General features: G+C 38.7%; 3 protein-coding genes across 7 annotated transcripts in view; 2 read left to right on the forward strand and 1 right to left on the reverse strand.

The window, feature by feature from the left end:
• LOC131799889 (uncharacterized) lies at positions 1-12,623 on the forward strand. 3 transcript variants are annotated; one of them, XM_059117578.2, is made up of 20 exons: positions 1-284; positions 425-512; positions 1,639-1,683; positions 1,953-2,075; positions 2,180-2,353; positions 2,477-3,234; positions 3,659-3,824; positions 4,416-5,177; positions 5,390-5,622; positions 6,053-6,218; positions 6,717-6,769; positions 7,211-7,265; positions 7,874-7,947; positions 8,229-8,285; positions 8,650-8,781; positions 9,309-9,488; positions 9,974-10,083; positions 10,446-10,599; positions 10,764-10,909; positions 11,114-12,623. In XM_059117578.2, the coding sequence occupies exons 2-20, from the start codon at positions 497-499 to the stop codon at positions 12,264-12,266; spliced, it is 4,557 nt and encodes a 1,518-aa protein (XP_058973561.2). In that variant the 5' UTR covers positions 1-284; positions 425-496; the 3' UTR covers positions 12,267-12,623. The 3 variants fall into 3 exon arrangements, with proteins under 3 accessions (XP_058973561.2, XP_058973562.2, XP_066015243.1); XM_059117579.2 differs by having other exon boundaries at positions 2,189-2,353; XM_066159146.1 differs by lacking the exon at positions 1-284 and adding an exon at positions 298-320.
• On the reverse strand, positions 12,623-15,293 carry LOC136277288 (uncharacterized). 2 transcript variants are annotated; one of them, XM_066159152.1, is made up of 4 exons: positions 15,036-15,293; positions 13,835-13,903; positions 13,657-13,733; positions 12,623-13,430 (listed from the first exon to the last, which is right to left on the reverse strand). In XM_066159152.1, the coding sequence occupies exons 1-4, from the start codon at positions 15,061-15,063 to the stop codon at positions 13,359-13,361; spliced, it is 246 nt and encodes an 81-aa protein (XP_066015249.1). In that variant the 5' UTR covers positions 15,064-15,293; the 3' UTR covers positions 12,623-13,358. The 2 variants fall into 2 exon arrangements, with proteins under 2 accessions (XP_066015249.1, XP_066015248.1); XM_066159151.1 differs by lacking the exon at positions 15,036-15,293 and having other exon boundaries at positions 12,624-13,430; positions 13,835-14,103.
• The window catches only part of LOC131799894 (uncharacterized), a 15,156-nt gene continuing 14,047 nt past the window's right edge, over positions 14,689-15,797 (forward strand). For both annotated transcript variants that reach the window (XM_066159149.1, XM_059117583.2), the window contains exon 1: positions 14,689-14,794. In XM_066159149.1, the coding sequence (XP_066015246.1) occupies positions 14,779-14,794 (16 nt within the window). In that variant the 5' untranslated portion in view covers positions 14,689-14,778. The remainder of the gene's footprint in view (positions 14,795-15,797) is intronic.

The following is a 15,797-nucleotide window of genomic DNA, read 5'->3' on the forward strand; positions in this document are numbered from 1 at the left end:
AAAAGTGATTGAGTTTGAAAAAAGAAGGCTCGAAAAAAAGAATAGTAAATACCGGTACCATATCAAATTATTTTAAGACTTCCGCGAAGATTGCGTTACTTCGATTTGGAATTCGTCAGTGGGCTAAATTCTTGAATCAACACTGGTCTGATAGCAGCCACACGATCGCAAGTGGTTGTGAAGAGAGCTAAGTCATCGTGGTATTATCTCACTGCTCAAGGCCAGGCTTGCCTGACTGCTGAACCGATTCTCAAAAGGGTAATCTTACTCTAGAAATGGATGTGGTATGTAGATATATTCTTCATCAAAACGTGCCTGAGGTATGAAGTCATCACGGAATTATTACTTAATGATCTGGGGGTTCCCCTAAGTTGTTATATAGTCTCGATGCTCTAACGACCTTTTCATTATCGTTTCTGTTAAGGGAGTTGAGCACTGCCTCGTAACTTGATGGACGTTTCTGTGGTTGTTGGTATCATTCTGTTCACCACTTGAGATGGCCACATACGACGGTTAGTTACAATTTGATGCGTTTGAGTGATTGGTATCATTTAATCAAATAATCAATGATAACTTCAACAACCGCTCGATCTTTTACGTCCTAATCGAACACTGCGCACCGACTCGTGCCCTTTGAAATTGAACCAAGGTTTATTGGCGAGAGTGGTTTTGTTTTCTCTTACTTCCCATATTCAAATCGTTTGAGCTTCGCCGTCTGATCGTGTCTTGAAATGAGCTTGGCTTGAGTGTATCAGTTTTAGCCGTCCCTAAGAGAGTGTGCAGAAATAAGTATGCAGAGAGCTTCCTGGTGAAGATTCGTGGAATCGAAAGCAGGAAGTTTAATGCAGGCCTCTTAATCCAGCAAATTGCTAATTTGTTGACAGAAGTTTGTTCATTTAGTCTAATATTGCGTCATTCAACGGAACTATCTAAAACGGTTCTGGGATTTAAATAGACACTTGCCAATCGTATCGTTGTCGGCGAAAAGTCTATTAAATCAACCAATCAACCAGTGTACACTTTCCTATCTATTGTTGAGATTATTCTTTGCTGATTCCCTGAGCTCGATTAAGGTAAACTTTTATTTCAACTGAGTCTTGTTCACGAAGGTTTTTGGTGTGTATTAGGCTGAACTTCATAAATCTCCCCGCGTTAACTTTCCGTATTTCCATTACCGGATAGGTTTGCGGGGAAACCAATTTGTTTCAATGAAGTCGCTATAAACAACTCTTTGAATTATACAAGGAGCTTATACAATAAGCGCTAATGGACAATTACGCTGCCTACTTGAGTGATATTATGCATGATTTTTCGCTCTGACGAAGAGCTAACGCTCGAGACGACAGCTTGAGGAAGTATTTACGGTGGCCACTCTATATTATTAACTTTATTTGATAAAAAAAATAATTATTTTCAATTAGGCATAGTTTCAAGAGGCTCACAACAATTTTCATATGTTTAATAACCTACTGCCTGTTGAATGACTACAACTACTATTTTTAATCTGGTGCTTTGAGAGTGGCATGACTCAAATTCCCAATCATCAGTAGACACTTGACAGCCTAGTGAAAGTGAGAGTGAAAGTGTTTTGAGGCACTTCAAAAGCAAACTATTACCACATTGCTTTTTATCTTGAAGATACCAGCGACTCAAGCTATGGAGATATTTCGGGAGAATTTTCTGGTAAGGTTGTTGAAAGATCAGTATTTATTCGTTATTCGGCATCTTTTTTTGGGGTTGACAAACGTGGACTAGTAATTAAATAATGAAGTATATATTGCTTACATTCGTTGCATGCTGCATCAACCAATGTTCTTGTTCGAACGTGCGTTTGAACGTGATTTCATTGAAATCGTATCGAGTGCATAAAGAAATCTTTCATTGATAAGGAAGTAAATGAAGCTGAAATGACTTATTAACAAACATAACTCTTCTTAAAATCCCAACTTTAGACGTGCCAAGCAGACGCCGCAAAGTTGTCGTCAAAAAGTTTAACGTCAATGTCAATGGAGGTGGTAACGTAGCGGTCGGCCCCCGTGCTCGTATCACTGGTGCCCCAACGAATCAATCAACGGGTACAATTTATTTGTAATTGATTTCTATGTAATATTTTGAAAATATGAAGTTTTAAGATGCTTTTGTACAGCGTTTTCAATTCTCTTACTCGGCCATTTCTTAGTTATTTCAGAAGAAGACAGAAACACTAGCACTCCACAGAACCACGAAATTGATGAGAGCCTCAGCTATTACGCTAGGAATATTGAAGAGGAGTACTGTCCCCGTAATTATTATCAACAAACAAATGTGGGAGATTGGACTCCAAAACCAATCAATGGAATTCTTATCCAGAAAGGTAAGATGGTAAGAACAGCTCCCAAAACTTGACGACTTTTGTGGGTTAACGAGACCGCGATTGCTCATCATTTGAATTAACATTACCATTCTGATCCTGTTTTCTACCGTTATGCTTCAACAGGTGAAAACGATTTTCAGTGGTCCGTCGAATCCTTTCTTGAAAACCCAGAGAAGTTTATGCGGGAAATGGACACCTCCGCTGGTTCACTGAAGGAGGAAAAAGAATTTTTTATACTTCGCTGTATATTGCCATACCTGGAACGAGAAATGTGGGGCAAATCTGGTGCAAACAACATTGATGTGTACAGGGTCCTTGCTCAAGTAAGCAGCAGCCAAGGTTGCGGTGACGTTGCAAAGCACTCTTTACAACAACTTCAGCATCTGCTATACAGGGATTCTATTCAGAGTGCTAAGCAAAATTTGTTGAGTGTGGAAAAGATACTGCGATTGACCATCGTCTCCCAAGACGGAGCATTCAAGGAGGAGGCAGACTCAATACGACTTCTAAGGCTAACAGTATACGGCTGCATACTATCGGAGTTAATCATTCACCAGAATCAAACAGGGTTCTCTAAAATTGACGCAGAGAACAACTTGAAACAGCTCCTGGAAATTAAAAACTATTTCAGTAAGATAACCTTGAAAAAAAAAGACATTTTAAGATACTCTATTGAGTTCATCCAGGAGGCCATTAGTTATCTTACGCGGCCTCCTAATAAGACAGTGGGTTCAGATTTGGGAAATTACCTCGAGGAATGCAAGAGATACTGTGCAAATTCGGACACTCCTAATGAGGAGTTGTCACTTCTAAAAAAGGTGAAGAGATCCGGAGTGAAATGGTGCGAGCTGCATTGTATATTTTATTATCTGCACGGGAAGGTAGGTGTCCTTTATTCAGCAGAGTCCCGTTTGGCTACTGGTACAAACATGCCATGTACATAGGTTTTGTACTTCATTATTTAAAAGTGAACGACGATCAAATTGAAAATCAAATTAGATCTTGAATAGCCAAAAGATATATGGCATCATGGTGTCTCGTAAAACTCACTTCACATGCAATCAGACCATTTTGTTTCAAATTCAGAAACTTCACTAGGGCCGTAAAATATCTTATCAATGTTTAATCCTCACCATTCTTCCTCAAGATCCTTTCTCCCCATCTTTCCACCCTCCCTTCCCACCTTCCCTTCTACACAACCCTCGAAAAGAGACAGACAACAAAAACAAACCAAATACTGTTAAGATCAACTTGTTTACCCTCAAGGCTCTCCCAAGAGTAAACAAACTGTATCAATTCGTTTAGGTCCACACGGAACGTCCGGAGCAGATTAACAAAGAGAGGAGGACCATGAAACTTTTAAGGCTGGTGTTAATGGCTCGTCTTGATGGTGGAGGAGGAAATGACTGGAGGTTTTGTTTGCAGGTGGCATCTATACTATCAGAGATTGCAATGAAGAATGCGACTCAAGGTAATTACAATAATAATAATATTAATAACAATATTATTAAAAATAATAATAATAGTGATAATAGTAGCAGTTTAGCAATGGACATTCCTTTCCATTGTTTTCGGGTCGAATTGAAATTTTGAATATTGGTTTTGAGGAGGGAGAATCAAACCCGGGCCACAGTGGTGGGAGGCGAGTGGTCTCACCACCGCGCCATCCCCGCTTCCCAAAGGAAAATAGGAATACAGGAATGACAAGCTAGTGTTAGAAGAGTTGTTCAAAAGCTACATACCGGTGGGGATCACTATTATCATTGATTTTGATCCTTTTTGCAAAAGCTGACTTCCTTAAGGAAATTCATTCCCATTCATTCTGATAGACCGACATTCTTTACAATTGCATCAGACGAAGAAAAGACCTAACCTGTGACTTTATTTCAATCAATGCGACTTACCACTCGAGTTACCGTGGGTGCGTCCGTGATACCTTTAAACCCCCGGATTAAGAATGATCGGGCTATCTGTGTCCGTGTCTATGTAGGTAAGGATCTGGCTAGAAAGGATACCACTTAGTATCGCCATAATAATCATAATCATCTTTTTTCATTCAAAGCATTGAGATTCGAAGCAAGTTTATGTCTGGTTCATCTTCGCAAAGATGAAAAGGCAAGGAAGAAACCACAGTGCAGAGCTATTGTCGACCGCTTCTCTAGAGGGATGCTGTTCTGTCCTGACCGTTCCATCAAGAGATTATTTGTACCTCATTTCTTTGACAACCAAAGTGACCAGCACATGCTTCCAACAGAACTCCACAATCAGCACCTGGTGTCGTGTTACAAGACACACACTTTGGAAATTGACAACATGGTAACTACTAGGCCGAGTAACGAGACCTCGAGCTGTTTTGTCAGCCACGGCGTGTTAAAACGCCAAGAAGTGGCCGTAAAAGTCTTAGCCGTCTCCAAGAAGGATCTCGTGGAGGAAGAAACGTCAACACAGTCGGAGGCGAAAAAGCGACTACGTGCAGAAGCATACAACCTGTGGCAATTAAGCAATCTAAGGAAGCATCCAAACATTCCTTGTCTTCTCGCCTACAACACAACAGCCTTTCCTCATCACATAATAACTTCATATGAAAAGTACGGCAACCTTCTCCAATTTGTAAGAGGCTCAAGGGAACGCAAGCCTTTGTCGTCAGCTGCTCTTTACAAAATGATAATTGGAGTAACAGAAGCCCTCCTATACCTACACCAAGAGCTTAATTTGGTTCATCGAGCTGTTACGGCGGAAAACATTCTAGTTGGCGATGGCTATTTTGCCAAGCTTAGTGGAATGCACTCTTTAGGGGTGCTGCAGCACGGAATAAACAAGGAAGGTAAGATTGGTCAACTCTTAGAGTTTCTTTTCTGCTGCTCATAATCTTTGTTATTTTATAGTTTCATTCAACTCAAGCCGAACTGATAGAGATAAGCAGAGACAAATGTTAATACGATTTTTTCTCCATTATTTTCGGAGAAGTTGATGTCACAGAAGGGAATGACAACCAGGGGAATAATACTCAACCTCCTGCTCTAATCACATCTTTAGGTGACAGATCATCTGGCTATGAATACGCTTTGGACTACGATGGCTTAAAAGAATTTAAAGGCGAAAGTGGTGAAACACTGCCGGTGAGATGCAAAGCTCCAGAGACACTATCAAGAAATTGTTACTCCATTCCCTCTGATGTGTGGGCCTTTGCAGTCTTTGTCTACGAGACGCTCACCTTAGGTTGTCGCCCATATAAAGACATACAAAGAGACGAAAATGTAGTCGATTATGTAAGAAGAATTACAGTATTGTTTTGTATCTCTAATTTACTATTTATACGATGAAATTGCTACAACAATATCACAACTTCAACCATAGTGTTCTATGACATTGAAAGCCACTGTATTTATACAATTTCACACAGAGTAATACTGACATTACCACTTTAACACAACCGTTACAAAAGCTTCTGTCATGGCAATACCTAGCTTACATAGCTATACAAAATTTGATCTATCCAATTTTGTTGTCATAACTGTTGCCCGTAAAATATCAAAAGGTTAAGAGAATTTAGCCCGAATCTTGCCATTTTGAAAGATCGAACCAGAAAGATGAGTCATTGTGATAAAGGACGCATTCTTTTACTTTATTATTGATTATTTGAATTTAAACGTTACACAATTCAAACGTTAAGACCAAGCGTTCTCGTGCTATTTTAAGGTTTTGCAAAAGACCGACGAGGGAATATTGCCGCAGGAAAGTTGCATCGAAGATGATGAATACAACCTTATGAAGCAGTGCTGGAAAAGAAAAAGGGGTGAAAGAATCGGCTTGTTTGAGCTCAAAGAACAATTCCAATGTATGCGATCAAAGATAGTAAGCTCAGGTTGGTGATTTCTTAAGGTGAACACTTTGACAACATCATTACAGCTCTATTTCATAAATTATAATGAAAACTCAACAAAAACATTTCCAAGTTTTCAAAACTCTGCCGAAGCGTCGCATTTTTAACTTACATATAACAAAGGGAAAGACAACACACGCATTTTCCACAAGCTTGATCACGAACTTAAATTGTGGAATATTATGAAAAACGAATAAGCAGTTGGAAACTATTCGAGTCAAGTTATTTTGATCATGCGTAACCTTCTCATTTTAAGACTTGCTGTCCTTTTTACTTTCAAAACTATCGATATTTGCAATACTTCATCCCCGGATATCATGTTGTATCGGAAGTTGATATATATTTCAATGACCTTTTCGACGATGGAAACGCAAAATTATGTTTCCGATGCGGTTTGCAGATGATCGCAGCAAGTCAAAGCAGTAAATTATAGGAATGACATTCCTAACTGTTTATCCCGTTTTATTTGACTTTTGCCAGGTGAAGAGAAACCGCGGCTTGACCCACCAAGTCTCGAGATGAGCATTGAAAGTGTACGTTTAGTATAAATCGATATGTCAACTTCTGGTTAGCAGAAGCCAATTCCACTTTGTATGTTAAGTCCTTCTCTCGATACAATCTGCTCTCATAATCATATCGTTACAAACCTTAAAGCTTTCTTTCTGGCAGAAATTTCCCATACAACTCTTTTCTTTATGCAACTTCGGAGCTCAAAGAATTTACCATCTTTCTTATCCCATTTACTCACATTATGAAATTGCTGATCTTAAAGAATGCAACACGGGCGCTACGCATGAAACTCATAGTTACCCAACAAACTGAGTTCTCTAGCAGAACATCTTAGCCTAGACAGCGAAGGTCTGGGCTTCAGTTTCCCCTGTATATTGTTTTGATTCCAAATTCATGAGAATACAAATAACATTTTTTGTTGTCGTATGTTTTGCTAAATTCTTCCTCCGCGTTTATTTTTACAGGAACCTCAACAATCACAAGAGTCAACTGATTCTGTGCTGTATGAAACCGTTCCAGGTAGATACTGGTTTAATTACGTAAAGAGTAAGCTAACTCACTCCCATATTTCTTCACTAAGCTAAGATTTTGAGTCCTTATTATGACTGAAAACGGATAGACAACCTCACTTCGACCCACTTATAACATATGCTGTCGTTTTCCAAAGATTAACATTTCATTCGCAAAATATTCGTGTAGAATATTCATTTCACTCCCGCTTATTGGTGTTTTTGTTGTTTATCGACCTTTAAGCTTTTCGTGAAAACACGGTTCCATCATAAATTTCATTCAATACCATTTATTGGGTTTGGCCCACCAATAAGCGCATTGAACGATGTTGATTTCTAGGACTAGATACATTACCCTCACAATGCCTCTCTCCATCCAGGAGTATAAATGGTTATCGGCGAACTGTCGGGCAAACCGACGAAATACTGCGGGGATAGCTTGTGGTAGACGCTCTATTAAGGGGGATGCAGGAATGCCTCTACTCAATTCATGTAACAAAAACCAAGATAAACTTTGGCTGAATAAGCCACTTCTCACAAGTACAGACTTCACCTCTTGTTTTGCCAGAACCATTAATTCAGGCAAAGAACTAATCGTTATTTTTTCACTTTGTTCAGACTACAGCGATATTGAATCGACTTCAGGAACCATCTACGAAGAACAATATGACTATGCAGAAGATACATACGAGGTAATTACGTTTTCCAAACTCACAAGAGTTTGGTGCATCATTTATCAATGTATCCAGAGAGGAAATACTAAATTAAAAATAATTCTGATGTTTTACTATCATGGATCTCACTTGAACTTTACCTCTTTGTTTTATTGCTATTATCATTGTTATTATCATATCATTATTATTGTTACCGTTACTATTCCTTACTCACGATCCATCCAAAGTAATCTATTTTAAAAAACGATAAAAATTCATTTTGTGCACCTGGAATTTACTGTTTTTTCTTTGATATGTAGCCTCAAGGATATGGTACTCCTGAAACACTTGTAGATCTACCAACAAATTATCAACAGGTTTGCCCAAACTGCTTCAATTTTTAGTAAACACAAATATTTTTTACGCCATCATTCCAATAAAAATTATACAACTAAACATACCACTACCATTTATTACTGTAATGATGATGATAAACATATTGATTATAATGGTATTGATCATGATAATAATAAAGGCAATGATGATAATATGGTAAGAAAAATTGTAATGATTAGCAAGCGCGAGAGATAAACAGTGAGGCATGTCAGAGCACATTCAGGTTAAATTTATTATGTTTAAGCTTTTTCAAAGTCACCGGTGCATCAATCGCTAATGCATCTATAGTTTGATCGGATTGATCATATTTGCCGGTACTGAATTGCTGATACCTCTTTTCATTAGGATGCCATAAAAGAGAAAATCGCTGGAGGAGATAAACAGCACCTGAGAAGATTGCTATGTCTTAGCAATAGTTTTCTTGTTCCTATCAGCCGGATAGAACATTTAGATTCCCGCAGTCCAATCGTTGACATCGTAAGTAAGACGCTATACTTTGGACGCATAAATCAGCTGCATCCTAATCAGAATTTCTACCAACTTTGCTCATAGTCGGTGTCCCTAAAATTTAATTTCTTGTTAGCGATTCCGCCGTATACATTAGTCTTTGTAGTATTCAATGGCATTGCAAAGGGCCTTTTGAAAGAGGGCCCATTTAAATTTCGTTTGCTTGAAGTTTATCATATTTGAAACAGCAATCTTATTAACAGAATAAGTCCTTCAGACATGGTTTGATGCTACTCTGGTTTACAGATTTAATGAATGTAACCGAAGAAGTTTACAATTCATAGACACAACGTTTCGACACTCCTGTCTAGTGCCTTCATCAGGAGTGATCTAAACGCTGCAACAAGAGGTCCTTTTATATGATCACTTCATAGCGGCCTTTTTTCTGACGAGGTGTAAATAGGCGTCAGGAAGCAAACCGCCATCGTCACGATTTAAAGGAACGGAATTTCATTTTTTTCCTTGGTCTTTTCATAAACGTATTCTTCTCTCGTTAGATCTCGCCAAGACTACCCTGTGGAAATTTAAAGGAGTTTGTCCTCAGCAGAAAATGTCAGAGGGAAGACATCAACACATTCCTCTGCCAGGTTGCTACAGCTTTACACTATCTTCACGTAAATCATATCGTGCACGGAGATCTTCGTGCTGAATACGTTTATGTGGTGGCACCAAACAAGGTGAGTAACATACACGGAATTTAAGTCCAGTTAGGCTCAACAGACGTGTCCAGGTACATTCGATACTTAATACAACTGAGCACCGTTAAATTTGCTCCAAAGAGATAGTCGATCGCCTTTCGAGTCTAGGTAAGCTTAGACGTTTTATATTTCAGGTGAAGCGTCTTCGTGTAGCCAATGCCATTCAAACAATTCTTAAAACAAGTAAACAAGGAACACATTATGTATTGTATAAAGCCTATTGTTATTTTGCCTGCTGTTCTAGCACAGTCACAACTGTTGTAACTATTCGTAAAACTTGCAAATACTTTAAGGATCGCAACTTAAAGAAGAAGCAGTAAATGGTACTTTCACAAGGTTTAATTTCTGTTTTCACTTATAAAATGAACGACAAGTTTTAGGACGAGGTCTGTAAATTACGCAAATAATTTGAACCATAAAATAAATAAATGAAAATATGGTTTATCTGTTATGATTTTCTTCAGGTCCAGGTTGGCCGGCTTGGTCGCTCTAAATCTCTACCAATGAGTGTCTATGAAGCCACTAGTACCTCATGTGTCGTAGAGGCTGTCATACCTTCTGATTCCGTTCGTTGGTAAGCATAAACTCGAAACACGGTAATCTATACTACATGTAAAATGAGTTTTCTGCTGGGCGTCAATTAAACACCCTATTTTAGGGCAAATATCCAGGGAATTTGCATGTCCAGGTTCGATTAAAGAAAATGTTGGAAGGGTTTTTAGACCTGTTGGTCATCATGGTCCGACAAAGTAAAATATCTGGGATTTAAAGGAAGTGCTCGCAAGAACGATCAAATATGTAAATTCATACAGTTCTTTTTAAGCCATGAAAACAAAATATGTGTACATGTGCACTTCAGAAGACGGTTACAAAAAAAAAACGAGATAGTGTTTAACTGAAAGAGTTTTCGACACGATTAATTTTCTTTCATGACAGGAGCGCGCCAGAGGTAATCCAAGAGAACCACTACACTCACGCTAGTGATGTGTGGGCGTTTGGAATCTTTGCATGGGAATTGTACTCTGCGTTCGCAGCTGGTCAACAGAATAGAATTGCTGCACTGCCCTACTACAATATTCCGGCAGATAAGGTAAGTTCAAACCTATAATACACTCAATGCGAAAATGAGATCTGCCAAAATCAGTTTGACTCTAACAAGAGTTACAATAAAAGCCTGTAATGCAATTCAGGATGAAATAGAAGCACACTTTGTTACATCTTTACGAAAACTAAGGATAATTTTTGATCCTTCAGATTCTGGATCATATGAAAGAAAACGGACCTCTTGACCAACCAAGCAGCTGTCCTCATTGGGTTTACATTTTGATGCATCAGTGCTGGACATATGAACCAACTCAGAGACCTCCTTTTATTGCAATTATTGATTGTCTCTCAAGAAGGTATGGTATACTTTACTAGCGGATGTAGAAAGCGATTTCCTTACCCATTCTTTAAAATACCGCGGATATTCACTGACTATAAGTGTCATCTGCTTCATCGCTGTCTTGTCTTCCAGTCAATGATACTGATTGTGGTGAGGTATGATTTTGTTTCTTGTTTCAACTGGATCTCAATCCCTCTCATATCTCTTGCACTTTTTGAAGGGAACCGATGCTGTCATGGATAATGACATTGTGGCTGAACAAACATGAGAAGAGTGAATGGCCGGTTTTGCCAGTATCTCAGCCTGACGATGCAATTCACGTGACGAACTCTGAGGAACACCCACCTAGAGAAGATATCGAGAAAATGTGTTCTCAAGGATTTTTTACTCGTCACAAATACCTGTATGTCGACAACGTTCGCCAAAACGAGCCCGACTACGCTGAGGTATACGAATACGACTACACGAATTCTCAGTTGCCACCACATCCGAGTTCCCCTGCATTCCGCCAGTCAACTTCAAATAATCACTCTGATGGAGTGTCCAACGATGCTGACGAGTACGAAACGAACCAAGTGAATAGCGCGACAGAAATGGTGTATGAAGAAGCCACCTATCGGATAATAAGAAATGAGGAACATACGGCTGGTTCAGTTAGCAGCACCGATTCGATTTCTTCCGGCCCTGCAGAAGCCTCCAAGGTTTCCAACGTGGACCGACGTCCTCAAAATCACATTGATGGCGTTGCTTGCGCTAACTCATCGGATGGTGATTTTTACGACGAGATAAATGTAGACGAACCTTCTTCTGATGAAGCGACCGGTAGGGCTAAGGGCCACGCAACTGGTGTTGAAAGTGTCAAGGATGACTCTGAGGGTGGGCACATCATGTATGAAAACGCAGGGTACAAAGACCTTGTTTCAAACAGGGAGCATTACATGTCACTGGGAAATAACCAGGAGGAACCCAAAATGCCAGGTTATATCAACGTTCTAGCTGAGGAGACCGGTGTTCCATCGTCCCACTCAGAAAGCGGCAACAAGGGCACTCCTGTTGATCCCTACGCGTGCGTGGACCTAATTTACCAGCCAAGCTTCGAGGTCTATGAAGATATGACCATTCAACTTTTATTAAATGATGCAGAGAGCCTTTATTATAGAGAAGTCCAAAGAAGAAAATATGAAGAAAAATTACAAGAAAGCTGGTATGAAAACCAGAGTTCACCACTTGAGCAAGTACTCTTTCAAGAACATTTAAATGTGTATGCAAACGTTTTGACAAATTTAAATGTGGGCTTTGGAAGTTCTTTGCATTTAGCTATGAAATCCATCGGGTCAAGGTTGGTAGAGTGCGACAAGGAAACTTCGTTATGACCTTTTATCTATCGTGATAATTTCATATTTTTGACACAGTTTTCATAGAAGTAACGTTGTACAGGCTGGTGACTATGGTAAGGTGTGACAGGGTGATCAATCAGAGCAAACACACCTAGCACCTTCAGTTCGGCCATGAAAAAACGTTTCATAGCATAGTGTTGTAAACTGAGATGTTTCTGTGTCTTTAAATTAATTTGTATGTATTTAACTGAGGATGATGGATGTTTTGCGATTAATATTCATACGTTGTATTATTCTTAGTTATTTTATAGAGATATGTATGTGTTTTTAACTAATTTTTGTAAATATTTTTGACCATAGATAATAAATGTTTTGTGATTGATGTTCATATTTTTTGCTAGTCTCAGTTATTTTAAGATTAATCGGTTGAAATTTTAACAAAGAGGACCACTAGTTTATCAGTTATACTGTCGTGTTACCCTCCCTAAATAAAGTTGTTACTTACTTACTTATCTTTATAATTTTCTGAGAAATAATTGTGAAAAAACTGTATATTTCCAAAGTAATGACACGGAGGATTAGATAGTAACAAAAATGGCGACACTAGTGACTTCTAAAGTAAAGGACTGGACATCTACGTTGTCTAGCCAGCCCCTGACTGCTTGAACGTCGTTTGACAGCTTGCGTTTCATTTCAGTTGTGATCAATCTCCAAGGGCTAAAAATCTATGCTTAAGTATCAGTAAGGAGAAATGAAAGGCACAATTTGAATTGATTTGAAATCCAGGGAAGCTTAAAGTAATCAGAAGGATAGTTGTCATGTCAATTCTATTTAGAACCAGTGCTCGTCGTTGCACACAAAGAAGGTCATGTTCAAAACTGTAATCGAGTAATTAGACTCACTAGTGGATGTGTGTGACCTAACAGTTAAACTGTTTAGGCAACAGCTTTGTACTACTGAGGGTTTTGTAATCTGAGGTAACATAAGGTAATGGTGATCGAAATTATTCGTTTTTGCTTACCCAGTGTTTGACATCCAAGCTTGATCAAGGGTTAAGGTTTTATAATCAAATAAGCCCCACATTTTTTCTCCAAATCTTTTCTCTTGCACGCGGATAACTAGACCCAGCTATTGCATAAGTATACTATTACAAAGTCGATCCTGCAGTGTAACGCAAGTGAAATCCAGGGGTGACATGACCTACAAAGATTATGGATGCATAAATGAACGTCTTGACGTAGTCAACTCCTAAGAGTTATGTTAATGAAAAAAACAAACAAACGAATGAACGGCAGCATTAAACAACAACCAAAGATCATTAGTAGATAACATAGCTTTCGCAAAAGTGTCCTGTTTGTTGACTACAAACTTTTACAATTTGCATGATAAAAGTTAAGGCACAAACTCCGCGTTCTTCTTTTCTCACCTGCTCAGCGTTAGACCAAGAATTATCAACTTCTGCTTCGATTTCAAGACGCTCTTCCTGAACAAAATCTGTGGGTCCTGTAGGGATTTGGTGTAAAAGATAAAATTAGTTGGCAGTGGTCTATCGCCTCAAGCAACGTTGAATAGCAGTTACGTTCTCTATATTTAAGGTAACTAACCTTCATCGTCAGCTGAACTTGAAATTTCTTGAAACAAATCATGGGAATTTGAAGTCGACCCGAAAGTATCTAGTAGAAAGTAGTTCGACTTGTTATGTTTTCGCTCATGCCTTTCGAAAATTGAACGTGATACTAAGTCATTACAATGAGCGCAGTAAATATATCCTTTCTTGTCATCGCACTCCATGCGTTCTATAAAGGAGATGCGAAAATGAAAACCAGTTGCTTTCAATTCAGATATTTTGACAAAATTTGCTGCTGCACATAGAACAAAATTTGCTATTCCTGTCTGACGCAAGTGCCGGCTAATTTGTGATGAATTTCCTATTGACAGTTCAGATTACAATTAGACTATCTTCAGTGCGTCAATCAAAGATGTCAAAACAGTGAGACTCGTTTAATTCTTATCTCAAAGGTTAATTAAATGTATATTAATTAAAAACCTTCTTTTGTGCCAAAAAAAGAGACCACCTAAAGGATGCTAAAAGATTTACGTTATTAAAGTTCACCTTATGTTCAATTAAAGATTCATGAAAGGTAACTGTTAGCTTTTGGATACTTCGGTTTACAATTAAAGACGCCTAAAGCTTAAGTCAACCTTTAGGGATGTTTTCGGTTTTGCCTAAAGGCACTGAAATAAGAGCATTCGTCCTGTGCTGATACATGATCACAGGCCAGCCAGAGTTAACATACCCCAAATAAACTTGTGTTCACATAAGAGGATGAATGTCTTCTAAGGAGAGCAAATCAATCTTTCAACAATCCGTGGTGGTTACCTTACTTTACATAGTTTATCTATTTGTCATGTTACTATTTATAAAGGAATACGTCAAGGGTTTTACCCTGACTAACCTTTTAAGGTTTAATATCTCTTTAAACTTTAAACGCAGAGGAGTTGATCCCAGACACCGTCGTCTAGATTTCAATTTCTTTTTGCAAAGAACATGTCTTCGGACGACGGTAAGTTAAAAACTCAATCTCAAGTACTTTCCACTTTGATAACTACTAGCTAAAACTATTGAAAAAGTGTGAGACTGAGCTTTTAACACTTGCTCTAAGCAACCGCCTTTCTTCATGCTAAAATTTATAACTAAGTTCAGTCTCAGTTCTTGGTACAGGACTGGCAGTGGGCTGAACTCAATTGTCTCTTCAACTCGAATTTTTTCTGAAGCGGACTACGTGATAAGTATGTTGTAATTACCTTGCTGAACGCACTGCCGGCGAAGCATTCCAATGGTTCTGAACGGTGCCTTAGAAATGAGCAAGGAATGCAATGGCTCCACAAAAGAGCAACGTTCGCATTACTCTTCAACCTTTGACTGATTCTGCATAAGACCGCCTTGTCTAGTTTTCAGTGGGTAGCGGATCCTTTCCCGTTTACAAACAAACATCATATTGGCTTGTTGTGAGGCGCTTAACAGGTCACGCTTCAACTCATGTTAAGACTGTTTATATACTGGTTAGGCTTGATTAAAAATAATCGCCAATACGACATTAGGCAACTTTACCAAACGCGAAGAATGAGAAAGTTAGTTCATTACTTATTACAGTGGCCCCTCAAGTAAATCGGTAGTTAATTACCGGTTCCCACAAAATAGCAAACCAATTGGCATGCAAGGCTTTCATTCTGGTTTAGTTTAAAACAACATAGTAAAGACACGATGTCACGATATATCGTTTGTATTCGGCTGCGGCGAGAGACGCGCGTCTATCTAATGGGACTTAACTACAGAAGTTGTGAAAGAGCGAATTTTTTTGTTATGTCAATAACTGGTTGTTTTCAGGAGCTGATGTAGGGAAGTTATTGTGTATGCACAAGTCCAAAGGAAAACGAAAAAAAAGCCTTCATGTTAAGACTTCCGCTCTCACATTTCACCACAAACTATTTTGCATTTCACAATTAAGTCTGCCCTTAGGGCACTTGGTCGAAACAACTAACACGTTACAAACTAATTATGCAAAA

Source organism: Pocillopora verrucosa, chromosome 12 (assembly GCF_036669915.1).
Source record: "Pocillopora verrucosa isolate sample1 chromosome 12, ASM3666991v2, whole genome shotgun sequence".
NCBI classification, from domain to species: Eukaryota; Metazoa; Cnidaria; class Anthozoa; order Scleractinia; family Pocilloporidae; genus Pocillopora; species Pocillopora verrucosa.

Coding starts and splice junctions, on each gene's coding strand:
- LOC131799889 (XM_059117578.2), top strand. Junction 8,286..8,649: donor TACCAACAAATTATCAACAG/GTTTGCCCAAAC, acceptor TCTTTTCATTAG/GATGCCATAAAAGAGAAAAT. Junction 8,782..9,308: donor GCAGTCCAATCGTTGACATC/GTAAGTAAGACG, acceptor TTCTCTCGTTAG/ATCTCGCCAAGACTACCCTG.
- LOC136277288 (XM_066159151.1), bottom strand. CDS start 14,021: ATGGAGTGCGATGACAAGAAAGGATATATTTACTGCGCTCATTGTAAT. Junction 13,734..13,834: donor AAGTTCAGCTGACGATGAAG/GTTAGTTACCTT, acceptor AAATCCCTACAG/GACCCACAGATTTTGTTCAG. Junction 13,431..13,656: donor CTTGGTCTAACGCTGAGCAG/GTGAGAAAAGAA, acceptor TAATCTTTGTAG/GTCATGTCACCCCTGGATTT.